The 13643-nt window shown below is 55.9% G+C and overlaps 1 protein-coding gene across 1 annotated transcript in view; it reads right to left on the bottom strand.

Annotated features, from left to right (window-relative positions):
* Window positions 1-230: 230 nt before the first annotated feature.
* CPLX1 (complexin 1) overlaps window positions 231-13643 on the bottom strand; it is a 52123-nt gene continuing 38710 nt past the window's right edge. Inside the window, exons 3-4 of the mRNA XM_006143846.2 lie at window positions 6777-6952; window positions 231-461 (exon numbers count right to left, since the gene is read on the bottom strand). Of these exons, the coding sequence (XP_006143908.1) occupies window positions 264-461; window positions 6777-6952 (374 nt within the window). The 3' untranslated portion in view covers window positions 231-263. The remainder of the gene's footprint in view (window positions 462-6776; window positions 6953-13643) is intronic.

Raw genomic sequence — 13643 nt, forward strand, 5'->3', positions numbered from 1 at the left:
TCCGGTGGCCCTGGCCTTGGGCGCTGCTGGATGGACGGCGATCGATGATCGATGGGGGAGTTAGGGGCGTCCCGGGCTCTGGAGGGGGCGGGGTACGACCACCTTTGGGCAGCGCAGCACTTGGGCTGACCCCCGAGCCTCTCGCACAGACTGCAGGGGCCTTGGGGGGCAGGCGCCCCTTGCCAGGTGAGGGTGGTAATGGCAGTGCGGGGGGAGGGGTGGGTGGGCGGAGGCGCCGCCGGCTGCTGCCCAGCGCCGGGACATTACTTCTTAAACATGTCCTGCAGCGGCCCGGGCAGGTACTTGATGACCGTGTCCAGGATGCTCTCGTCCTCCTCTTCCGGCTCATCCCCGCAGCCCGGGGGAATGGCCTTTTTGGGTCGCGTCAGGCTGCCCTCAGAGTTGGCTTCCATGGCCGCCTGGGCCTCGGCCTCGCGCTCCTCCTTCTTCTTGATGCCGTACTGGCGGGAGGGAGAAGGCACAGGTCAGCCTCCCCGCCCCGCTCCGAAGCCCCGGCAGGCCTGGCCCAACTCCCAGCGCCCTTCTTGTAATAGGGGGACTGGCTCAGTGACCCCAAAAGGTGGTGCCCGCAGCTAAAAAGGTGTGTTAGGGAACTCTTGGCCCCTGAGAACCAATGACCACCAGGACCTTTGAAGAAGTGACCTCACTTAAGGTGGCCAGAGGTATAGGGAGCCCCCCCCCCCAACCAGGGACATCTAAAAGCTGCCCAAGGAGCTGCAATGGATCAGTGGAGCCTGGGCAAGCTCCAGTCTCCCTTGGAGGGAGACACCTCAGCACCCCCATTCCTGGTTCCTTCCCCACTCCTGGGTGGTCCCTCCTCCTGGAAGCCTTCAACCCGGGGCCGAGACAGTGGGTGTCCCAGGGAAGGTGGAGAGAAGTCACTCTGTGGGGACATGCCTGCCCAGCTCCTTGGTTTGAGGACCAACAGTCACATCCCCAAGCCTGGCCAAAGACCCTTGAATACAGCCATGACCTCGGCTCCTGGCAGCCCCTCTGCCCTGGCAGAGATTAGATGTGCTGGAACCCAACCTAGGTGTGGCCTCAGCCAACACAGCTGGTCTCCACCGAGTCCCCCTCTGTCCTTCCTAGTTCTCATCTCCTCTGTGTGTCTGTCCCCAAGCCTCCCCTCTGTTCTAAGCTCGATAGTGTCCCCCCAATTCGTGTCACCTAGAACTTCACATGGGCCCTTATTTGGAAATGGGGCCTTTGCAGATTTAAGTGAGGTACGGATTGAGATGAGATCATCCTGGATCTGAGGGGCCATACATACGATGCGTATGTCCTTATAAGACAAAGATGTTGATGGAGCAACTGGAGTGGCTAGCCAAGAGACCCCAAGGAAACGGGAATCTCCTTCCCTAACTCCTCCAGAGGGAGAGTGACTGCCGACACTTTGATTTTGGACTCGGTATTTCCAGAACTGTGAGAGAATACAGTTCTATTGCAAGCACCTGGGTTTGGGGACTTAACTAGAGCAGCCCCAGGAAACACACACACCCCTTCCCCACCGAGTCATCAGTACCCTCCCCAGCCCTGTCAGCCTGCGGTCACGGTGAGGACCTAGAACAAGAAACAGCCTCCTGCTGCCTTAGGGCTGGTGGGAGCAACATCGAGCTGGCCTTCACGGTTTGGGGGACTAGGTATGGGTCTGGGGTCGGGCTGTTCATTCATCCGTGAGCTGAGCTCTGCAGGTACTCCGGCTGGCCCAGGGTCCAGGGTTGCAGATTAAGGCAGGCCTGGGAGCAGAGCCGTCACAGAGGGTAAAGGGGTGTTCAAAAGAGCCTGTGGGTGCCAGCCGTGGGCAGAGCAGAGACGGCAGAGCACTGCAGGGGGGCACTCAGCACAGGACTGCCTGCCTCGGGGAAGGTGCTTCTGCCCAGTAGAACGCCCCACCCCGGGCCGTTCTGGTTCACCTTTCTCCCCACCAGCCCTTCCCTAGAAGAACGTGGGGTTCTGCCCGTGGTGGCAGGCCTGTCCCTCTGCTCCCATATGGGGGCTATCTGTGTGCACACTCCCTCTCTGCCAAGGACAATGTAGGCACCCCTTCTCACACCTGGGGCTGCAGGTAGCTTCCATGTGTGCGGGAGGCAAGGGCCACCTTCAGCCAAGGCTGAGAGACCCGCCATTGAGGCGAGGTGATGGGGACTTCTCTAAGCTTCCTCAATTGCCCCCTGCACCCCCTAACAGACCCGGGAGTGCTGGGTGTGTGTGGGGGGGTGTCTTGATAGTAAGGCCATGAGGACAGGGATGGGCACATTACTCCTGGGGCCCTGCAAGCACTGCAGGCCAGTCAGGGAGACAGAACCTGTCAGCGGCCGGGCACTGTATGTGGGACCTGCAAGAGAAGCAGGGTTCCTTCTGGGACAGACAACCTCACTGGAGGAGAAGGGGAGGGAGCGGTGGCTCGGTGTCCTGTGGGGTGGTGCGTGGGCTGGGGAGAAACTAGGTCAGGCCAGCGAGAGCTTCCCTCCAGCCAAGGCCGTGGAGCCGGACAGGCTCCCACAGTGGGCGAGCATCTGTGCACACGGCGGCACCACGTGTGTGGGGGCCAAGGTCTGCAGGCCCACCCAGGAGGCAATGCTGCCAGCCCCTCACAGCAAGGAGCTCAGGAAAACATGGGTGACAGCGGGAACACAGTTGTGGTTGGTCCCAGGAATCTCCCTGGCCAGAGAAGTGACCCCATATGGTTAGGGAGACCCTGTCTGCAAACAGTGTCAGGTCCTCCCCTCTGGGTGGACCCCAGAAGGATACCCTAAGCCCCATTATCAATGTGTAGGTCATTCTCAGCTTGGCTTGAAGTGCCAGTCCCTCCCCTGAGATTCAAGGTCATGTTGAGGCTGCAGGCACTCTGGGCTCCTGAGCTGGCTCCACCAGGGACCTGGCTTCCATGGTCTGGCTGAGACCTGGTCCAGAGGCTTCTGAGCTGGAGAGACATGGCCTAGCTGCACCTGGTCTGGGCATTCGTGGCCGGTACGCCAGGCAGCTAGTCTCCAGGAACAGCACCTCGAGGACATGACCACAGGAGACGCCCAGCCACCTCACAGACCACAAGGAAGCAAAGCTTGTGGTTCCTGCCACTGAGGGGGACCCAGGCTGGCCCTGATGCTAAATCCTGAAATCACTGTGTTACTGAGAAAAAAGGGCAAGGGGTGTCAGTCACTGGTGAGGACCAACGATATGACCACACCAGCAGCCAGCAATCGTGGGACCTGTTACCATCAGAGCAGTCCCCTACGGGGTAGGGGAGGAGCCTGGTGGGTGCTCAGACCCAACAGCGCCATGCCTGGGCCTGGCTCAGCTGCTGAGCGTGGGTGACTAGAAACACATGCAAATCAGGCAGTGGGTATGCAAATCAAGCACAGGTGGGCCAATCTCTCCACCTTGGCTGGCCCAGACCTGCCCAGATGGCTCCTGATGGGGAGGAAGGGAGGAATGGCCCCCACCTCCTGAGACAGTCCTGATTGGCACACTCACTTGGGCTGTGGTCACCTGAGGAGCACTGGGGCCAGCCCCTCAGTGCCCACCTGCAGAGAAGCCTTGGGAAGGTCAGCTGCCAGTGGGCTTCTTTACCCAGCTCCCTAGATGCCTGGGTGGGCCGATGTACATGGCCCAGGGGAGCTGGAGGAAGCAAATACCAATGAGAACTGGGTCTGCCCAGTGAGGACCATCTGGGGGGTTACCCCTTCAGGGCAGCATTAGGGTGCCAGCCCTGCTGTCCTGGCCCCAGGGAGATCCTCATGCCCACAGGAGGGAAGAGTGTACTCCGCTTCTGGAGAACAGGGGAGTCAGGAAGGGGCGCCCCGATCAAAGACCTGAGTGAAGGACCCTGCAGAGAACAGTGCAGGCCTGAGGCTTGGGGTACAACGTGACCTTCACTGCAGGGGAAGCTGGTACTTCCGGGACCCTGTGTGGGGTGGTGGATGACAGAGGAGGCGTCCAGAGTCTGCAAGCTGTTCTGTAGCAGATGTGAGGCTCCAAGCGGCCGCACCTCCCACTCTCCCCACTGGGCCCAGACCAAGTCAGGAAAGCAGCTGGGGACCCGTGTCCAGGCACTGGGGCAATCTTGGGGCCAGGCCAGCAGGGCCCTCACTCTCCCTCTTGTGAACAGCAAGGTCTTCCTGGGTTGGACACCTGGATCTCCTGCAGTCTTGGTGGGACCCCCAGCAACAAGCCTCCCCATCTCTGGGCCACCCTTCCCATCTGAGCTACTGGGTCCTATTAGAAGGTTTTAACTTGTGTATTTTCCCATTTCTCTTCCCCATATCTAGCCTGGATCAGGAGAAGATGAATTCCTTCACAATCTCTAGGAAAAGTGGATGAAAACAGAGTGGTGGGGAAGGTGGACATCGGGGCCTTTTCTAGGACTCTGAGTTTCTAACAGTGAGAGACAGTGTGGGCAGCAGAGGGGGCATAGCACCTCCCCGCAGGGCAGTGGCGGCGCTCAGGGACCTGACACCTGCCTGGAGAGACTGAGCCTAGGACAGCAAGGCCAGGCCTACCACCTTCAATCTGTACCACGGAACCCTGCACCTGGGCCTCCATTCAAGACCCCACAGGGAGCCACAGAGGAGCTGTCCCCACGTGGCCTACCTGAACCCACTCCAAGGTCACCTTGGGGGTGCCAGGAATCACCTCTTGCTCTTTGCCTCAACCCTACATAAAGGGTCCAATTTGGTGGGCAACCACAATGAATGTAGCTGACCAAGTCTCAAGCCTCTGCCTCACCCAGGCCCGCTCTCCCTGGGCGCCTCCCTGTTTCCTGCGAGGGTGCAGTGTGCATACCCTGGGCCGTCTCTGTGGGAGCCGTGCTGGCTCTGTGACTCCTGTTAACCCTCTCCCCACAGTCCTTGGCAGCCTGGGCATGACCACCCCGTGCCTGCCCCGACCTGGCTCTGGTGACCCAGAAGGATGAGATGGGCCCAGAATGGGCCAGTGCCCCCTGCATGACTGTCAACAGAACCTCCCAGCAGAGTCAAGGAGGTGTCTGCTTTCTCATGACACTGCCTAGACACACAGACAGACGTACAGATGGACAGACTTCCCAGACAGCTGCTACATGGGCCCCAGACCCCAGCAAGCTCCTTGCCCTCTCCCTCTACTCCCATCTCACTGTCTTTGTCCCACGCTCGGCACCCTACCCCTGCTACCTCGTTCCTATCCCTGTCTCCCCTCTCAGCTTTGCCTGGGTGTCTTTGGCCCTTAGCTCTCTCTGTTCTCTGCCTCTCTGTCTCTGCTGCCCTCGATCTGTCACTGTCTCTGTCCCTGTCTCTCGCTCTGCCCCTAATTTTCTCTCTGTCCCTCTCTGCCCTCTGACTCCCCCTCTCCCCTCTCCCACTTCCCCCCCAACTACCATTTTCAAGGTACAATCTAGGCAGGGGCCAGCCACCTCCCATATCTGCTGGGGCACTTCCCCAACCCTTCCCCAGCGATTCGGAGAGCCCTGAGTGTGACGTGTTCACTACAGCAGGGTTGGGTCTTCTGGGTGTCAGGGCAAGGATGTGTCGGCTACCGTCCACAGCCAACCCCCCACCCCGCAAGAAAAGCACCCAGTGACCGTGATGGGGGTAGGCAGCCCCATCACCCATCAAAGGCCACTCTGCACCGCATGGTACGTGGGATGCGTTGGTGATTGGAGACCTGGGGAGAATCTGGCAGGGGGCGGGAAGGCACCGCTGGACTGACCTTTTGGGGACTCAGGGACCTGGATGTGTCTTGCCTATGCCATCTACTGGCCCCTCCGTGGCATCTGCCCCCTGCACCATGGGAGGTGCAAGTTCCATTTGAGGCTCAGCAGACCTGGCCCTTCCCGGACACAGAGCAGGTGACAGCTTCTCCACCTTCTTGGAGCACCACTGGCAGCAGGCAGGGCTCCCGGGACCTGAGCCCTCCCACCCAGCCTGAGCACCTCAACTGGCCCAGAACAGCCCCTCAGGGTGTACTGCTTCCCACCCAGGCGACACAGACCCTGGGCTGGTGGCTGCCTCAGGCAGCGCCCCCAGAGTCAACTCCTCTGTCTCCCACTGGGTGCCTGGCCCAATGACAGCCATGAGCACAGGCCCCCCACCTCCCCTGTCATCTCCCTCACAGGTGCTCACAGCAGAGCCGCAGCACTGGCCCAGCTGCTCCCACAGGGCTCCTCCAAGCCTCCAACCTGACATGGGCTCCTCCATGGGCTGTCCCCATGCTGCCACTGGCCCCTGGAGGGACACACCCTCAAAAGACAGCATGCAGATGGCTGTGGTTGGGCTGGGTGTGAGGGCCTTGGCTCCCACACTCAGCCACAGCATCCCCCTCCGTGAAGGGGCACCCTGCTCCCTGGCTGTTCTCACCCAAACCACGCAGGAGCAGCTGCAGCTGCTGGACGCCCACCACTCCCCAGCCTGGCCTGCAGCCCCCACTATGGAACCCCTGAAGGCGCCCAGCACTCCCTGGAGGGGCAGCCCAGCCCCTATGCCTTCCTGGAGGGCCTCTCCTCAGAGGGGAGTGTCCAGGGGCCAGAACAGGCCCTGCTGTCAAGAATGACCCCCCAATCCCGCCGTGGACACCTGTCATCTCAGCTGTCATCTCTGTCACCCCAGGGATCACCTCCCTAAAGCTCCAGGGTCTGCTCTGTGCATTAGATGAGAGCCCCCAGCGGCCTCCCCCTCCCCTGCCCCCGCCGGCACCCTCTCACACCCAGAGGGGTCAGAGAGCCCCACCCGCACCCGCACAGGCCGCTGCCTTGTACAGGAGGGCGCTCGCGCCGCGGTGCCCACCTTGTCGCGGATGCCCTGCCGCATGACCTCGCGCTCCGCCTCCATCTTGGCGTACTTGGCCTTGCGCTCCTCCTCCTCCTGGCGCAGCGCTTCCTGGCGCTCCTCCTCCTTCTTGGCCGCATCGGGGTCCTTCTCCTCGTCACCGCCCAGCATCTTCCCCATATCCTTGGTGGCCCCTGGAGACAGAAAGGTAGCGAGTCAGGCTGCCCCTTGCAGACGCTGTGCCCAGGGCCTGGGCTGGTCTCTCCGTCACTCTGGGACGTCAGGACACTATCCCGAGTCTGGCACTTTCTTCCTATTTCAAGAGAAAGGCGAGTGAATACGAGGGTGTGCTGGTTTTTCCGAGGTGCAGGGAGTGTGTGCCTGTCCTATAAGACAGCATGTGTGTGCACATGTGCGTACTCGGTCGTGTCATGGCTGTTCGTGTGGGCACCCCTCTTGTTCCATACTCGTCTGTGGTGGTTATTTTGTGTACACTGGTATGTGCTGCTGAGTGAGGTCACGTGGCTGTGAGATTGTGCGTGTGTACGGCTGTGTGCGCGGTGGTGTATGTGTACATACGTGTATCCCCCGGGTCCCGTGTTCAGCAGAGGCTCAGCTCCCGACGGTGGTGGAAGGAATGGCGGGATATGCAGACACGGACTGAAGAGCAGGTGTCTGTGGGCCAGGTCGCGGGGTGGTGGCCCTCGGCCCAGGCTGCAGGTGGTTGCTCGTCACTAACTCCAAGGCCCTAATTTCTCTGCTGTGCCAGCCACCACTTTTCTCATGAGCTCCTGATTCACAGGCCCCACAAACACCTCCCTGAACGCCTTCTGTGACTCGGCCCACAGGACGGAGACGTGTAATTACAGCCTCCAAGCGCGGCAGGCACTACAGTGAGCCCTGGCCCTGTGGCAGCTCCCTGGAGCAGAGCAGCCCCTGCTGTGCCTGGGCGCATGGTGTCACCAAGGGGGGTGACCAGCAGGTCAGCGGATCTCAGCCAGGAGCAGCCAGCCCCTCAGCACTGCGGGACACTGGGGCTGCTGGCCTGGACCTTCATGGCCTGACCCTCAGCGCCCTTCCCACGCTCACCCGGGGCCAGTGTCGCCTATCTCTGCTGCTTTTCAGCCTCTCTAGGTGCCGCTTTTTAGAAGCTCGCCTCTGTGCTCTGACCCTTTGACGTCAGGCCTCCTAAGGACTGCCCCAGCCTGGCTGAGTATAAACTGTCAAGTGCAAATGCACACGGTTCTCCCAGTTAAGTCGATAGGGGTAGATAGAGGCTCACACTGCCATCCCTCTTCCACCTGTACAGACGTATCTCCCCATCCCAGCCCTCTGAATCCAGAAACTCCACATTCTGATTCTGTCTCTCCATGTTCTCCATTTCTATGTCCCTGGCCTGGGTACTGCTGTCACTACTCTGATACTGCACTAGTCCAAGCAGTATTTAACCTGGAGAGATGCCCTTTCCTGCAGGAGTCTGTGCCAAGGGTTGCCTTCTGGCCTCCTGTGGGCAGAGGGACTATTCAGAAGGTCATCAGCTGCAGCTGGAAAGAAAAGTATTTTTTGGATGAGTGCTTTGGTCTGAAAACCAAATGTCCATCTTGCTACATTGTGTCTACACAGTGTAGCCCCTGGCCATATGGGCTTAAAACTTGGGTGTGGGGAGACCAGCATGGTCCCCATTGTCACTGTGGGGACAGGGAGCCAGCCTGTACTGGGTGCTTAACCAATGGCACAGATCCAGACCGTAACAGACAACTGGGCGCCTCATGGTCAATTTTCAGCCACATCTGCACATTTTTGCAAAGCAGATTTTAGGCCAATGACTCAAGGGAAGCAGCATCTTAGAGTAGACTTGATTACGATTTGTTCTATCAGTTCCCCAGATAATTAAGCCAGAATGTCTCTGGCAGGTGTTTGGAGGAGGCAAGAACAAACTCTCACAACCCTGACTGCTTCTGCACAACTCTTAGGCCCCACAACAAGCTAAATCGCTCTAAAGCGAGAGTGCCCCAGAGCGCATGCGCCTGGAGGGTACGAGGACTGTAAAGCAGAGGTGAGTGAGCCTGGCCTCTCACCTACATCTCTCCGAAGAGGGAAGCTGTACAGGGGCTGGGGTGAGGGCTGGGGGGGGCTACCCAGACTCAGAGCTGGGTCCCTAAGCCCATGCCTCCGACTCCGCGCAGGCTCCGGGTCTAGTCATTGAAACAGGCGTCTACTGAGCACCGGCTACACTGAGCTCTGCTGCAAGGGATGCTTCCGGGGGGCTCACCCTGGGTCTTCCTGACTCTGTGTCACCGCGCCCCTCCTACCTGCCTCTGCAGGGGCCTTTACTTCCCCCACACACTGCTCCTAGAACTACTTCCAGAACCACTTACGAAATCTGGGCATTAGGCACAGCGGGACCGCAGCAGAGACTGCAGGAAGCTTGTTCCTGGCACCGAAACCCAATGTACCATTTGCTTTCCTGGCACAGATGCCGCAGAGGCAGGGCTGACGCAGCCAGGTGGTCTGGGAGCCTGTGCCTAGCAGGGGTGGGACTAAGCGGCAGCGCCGCTTCTTGTCCTGGTCCCCCAGCCTGGCGCCCCATGGCACCCACCCCAGGTGGACTAGCCCCCGCACCCGCGCCTGGCCTCTATGACTCCCCATGCCCGCACTGTGGTTGTGGGTGTCCCCATCCACCCCATATTCCCTGAGAGGGAGGCGCTGTGACATCACCCCTTTGACAGATGAGGACACTGAGGCACAGGGAGGTTCCACGTTATGACCACATAGGGACACCTCGCAACCCTGGCCCCTGGAAACACCGGAGCCCAGGAGTCCGACTGTAGGGTGACAGAGTTGCCAAGGCTTGGGGTCATGCCCTGGGATTACCATATAGGGGTCGGGCAATAGGCTTTTCCTGGCTCTTCTTAGGGTCTCAATGTATCCCCTCCCTCTGAGAAGCGGGGATGGGAGCACTGGTGACTCCCTGTAAGACAGAGTCAGAAGTAGTCCCCAGGGGGGGGGGTAGGACACGACCCCACTTCCCCAATGCCTTGCACCTGTTCCCACCCAGGAACAGGTCCCACACATGGGGGAGGGCGGGTGCAGAATAACACGGAAATCTCACACCAGGAAGAGACAGCTACTTGCCAATATGCACTGAGCACCTGCCGGAGGGGCGTGAGTTTGCAAGAGTAAGAGGTGCCCAGCCCCACCCGGCAGGCCTAAGGCCAGGCTCAACCCTGGAGTCCACCTATGCCCACCCAGGAGGTGGGCAGGGAGCAGTCCCTACCTGAGTAAGCCTCCACCCTGCCCTCAGCGCCTTCCCCCTCTGTTCACTACCCCCTCTCACCTCCGGGTCCTCTCCCTCTGTGGCCCCTGCTAATATCTCAGTCTCCACCTGAACTCTGAGAAGCAGGAGCTGGTGGAGCTGAGTTTTTTCCTGCAGACCAGGATGAAGGGCCGGGGGTTGGAGTCAGGGCCTTTGATGTTCCTGCCCCAGGGCCGTTGCACATGCAGCTCCTGCTGGTGCTCACTTCCCAGAACTTCGCCCACCTTGGAGTAGCTTCCCAGACAGGTTTTCCTGGGACTCCTTATGTATGGCAGCCACCCTATGGTCAGAACCCATCAGTGTTCCCCTACATTGTAAGTGCACACTTAAAATGAGTGCACCCCATGGGGACCAGCAGGTGGCATGGTGGTTAGGGCACTGGACACTCCCACATGGCTGACCACGGTTCAAGTCCTGGACCTGGTGGCTTGCTTTCTCACCTTCCCTCTCTCTGTTGTCTCTCTCTGGTCAAATTAAAATAAATTAATGAATAAATAAAATTAATTCTTTTTAAAAATGAGTGCACCCCATCTGACTGTACGTTAGAACATAGTGGGTCATGTGCGTTAAAGTTAATTTTTAAAAATTTATCTTGTCCTTCTGCGTGGTCGCTGGGAAAATCTGCCGCTGTGCTGACCGTGCTCTGGCGGACACACTGTCTATGAAGCTATGATTTTGGAAACCTCTGTATTTGTCAAGGATTAAGAAAACGAATCCATTTTTGCGGTTCATATCATTTGAGGATGTCACTGCGGACTTTACCTGGGAGCAGTGGCAGGGGCTGGGAGATGCTGCGAAGATTCTACACAAGGATGAGCTGCTGGGGACCTACAGCAACCTGGTGTTTGGGGACACGACATTGCCAAACCTGCGGGGATCTTGGAGTTGGGGCCAGGAGGAGAGCCATGGACGTTAGAGGAACTGCCCAGCCTGAGCCTCCCTGGTGGTCAGTGCTTGCCAGGGCCCGGTGTAATGCATTTTCTTTTAGAGAGCTTATATTTTATTGAGAGGCAAAATGTTAGTACTGGTGAGGTTAGAAAATGTAGAAGAGGTTTTACTGGGATAAGAGTGTAAAAAACTGGGGGATATTATTTTTTTAAAGGGATGGCATGTTTAGGATAACCAGCTTGTCTTCTTATTGGATGCAAGTCCTTTCTTAGCAACATTCGTGCTTACGTGACAAGAGTTCCTTTGGCTTCTGCAAATAGACGATCTAGAAAACCGTTCACATTACAACAGTACACAGTTCCCACCGTTATAAGGAAAAAAGAGAAAAAGAACAGGGAAATGACCGATGGAAATCTCTCAGTGTGAAATACAGCGAGGCAGGAGGTAGATAATTTAGAATATATGTAAAGGCATGAAAGGAAATGGAAACATAAAGGAATAAACTGAATCCACTCAGCTTTCAAAGAAAATGATCTTGAAATAGTTCTAGATTTGCAGGAGAACCACAATGACAGCAGCCTCCGTGTTGGCATCTCACATAACCACAGCACGTTTATCGAAACTGAAAGAACGGACATGCAAGCCAGCCAGTGGTGTGCCGCTTAAGGGCTGGATCCCACATGGCCGACTGCACGGTTTGAGTCCCAGACCTGGTGGCTGGAAAAGCACGTCAGGAGCATGAGCGCGCATGCCCAAAGAACTGAGAGGAGAACGGGGGAGAAGGGACTGCAGCATGGTCATCCCCCAACCCCGGGGAGTGCTTTCTCACTTTCCTTCTCTCCTCAGAAAGTGCACGCTCTCTAGCAAAATTTAAAAAACAAAAAGGACATGGGTGTAACTGTCACCTACACGGCAGACTGTTCGGTGTCACCAATTTTTCACTCATATCTTTTCTGTTCCAATGTGGACACTAAGTTGCATTAGATTATAGTCAATTCTCAAAAAGGGAAAATATTTTATACTTGAAATCAAACTACGAGAAAATGATAAGATTAAATAAAATATTAAACACTATCTAAATAAATAAAAACTTGTTATGTTCCTGGGCTGGGACATTCCATAATGTAGAGGTATCAGTTCTCTCTACTCAGACTCGAAAGCATTAACAAGAGAATGTGAGCTCCACAAGCTCAGAGTGCTACATACAGAAATGCAAAGGGCCCTGAAGTCAGCACAGGACACCCAGAGGAACAAAGAGCGGTGTCACCAGATACCCGGACAGTGGGCGAAGGTGCAGGGGGAGGAAGAAGAAAACGGGATCGGAGCGGAGAGCCCATCCACAGAGCACAAATACACTAACGAACGCGAGGCTCAGACTTGTGGCCAGAGAGAGGTGAGGGCTCAGAACCGACCCTGGAAAAAGCCCAGGATTTCCCTATATTGGATGGGATCATTGAACTCCGCCGGGAAAGAACGAAACTGGACCCCTATACTAAAGCACAAATTCTTGTTGATTATAAATCTGAATATGCACCCAAAATAAAACATAGACAAAACAAAGGCCGTCATCATCCAGCTTCACTTTTCCACATAGTACGTGCCATCACCTGAAATGGTCGTGAATGTTTATTTGCCTTTGGTTTTATTGCCAGAAAAAAAGAGGACTAAAATATCCCACAATGTGGTGCAGGGTTACATCATGACTTTTTTTATTCATTTCTCCATCCTGTGCAAGTGTGTGGGACACTTGCACACACATGTGTGGGCATGGTTTTCAAACCAACAGGGCTGGGATTTGAACTGCAGTCAGCCATATGTAATATGGCTCCTAATACACATTGTGCTATGAGGCTGACCTTATCTGCCTTTTTCCATTGCCAATCTCTGCCAATAGAATGTAAGCTCTATGAGAGCAGAGATGCTGACAGCTCATGGCTATATTGCTAGCACCCACAGCAGTGTCCAGCACATAGTAGATGCTCAATAAATATTTAGTGATTAATACATTTTTAAAATGTAAGAGATATTTATCATGTACTTAGCCATAAATAAAACCTCAGCAAACTATGGAACCCATGATGAAATATTGAATACAAAGAAAGAACACTCATTCTCATTGCTCCTATTTACCTTTATAGGTAAAGGACTAGAAGACCTAGCCATTGCACTAAGATAAGAAAAACAAATAAAAGGCAGAAAGGTTAATAATGAAGAAGTAAAGCTGTCTTTATTAACAAACATGATCATCTGTGTAGAAAATCCTAAGGAATCTCAAAACCACTTCTAGAACCAACAAATGAATTTAGCAAGGTTGTAAGACACAAAGTTAGTGAACAAATTTTTATATACTAGCAGTAATCAGTTAGAAAGTGAGATTTAAACACAATTCCATTAGCAAAACTGTCCAACACGTAAAATATTATATGACCTTAGTTTTCTTTTTTTAAATTTTATTCATTCATTTATTTTAATTTGACCAGAGAGAGACAGAGAGAGAGAGGGAAAGTGAGAAAGCAAGTCACCAGGTCCAGGACTCAAACTGTGGTCTGCCATGTGGGAGTGTCCAGCACAAGCACCTTAACCACCATGCCACTCAATAAGACACTACTTTTCAATAGACATGCAAGACTGGCACGGCGGCGGCGGCAGAAGCAGAAGCAGCCGCAGCCCCGGCGCCCGCT

This window comes from Tupaia chinensis, unplaced genomic scaffold, assembly GCF_000334495.1.
Source record: "Tupaia chinensis unplaced genomic scaffold, TupChi_1.0 Scaffold000111_1, whole genome shotgun sequence".
Taxonomy (NCBI): Eukaryota; Metazoa; Chordata; class Mammalia; order Scandentia; family Tupaiidae; genus Tupaia; species Tupaia belangeri.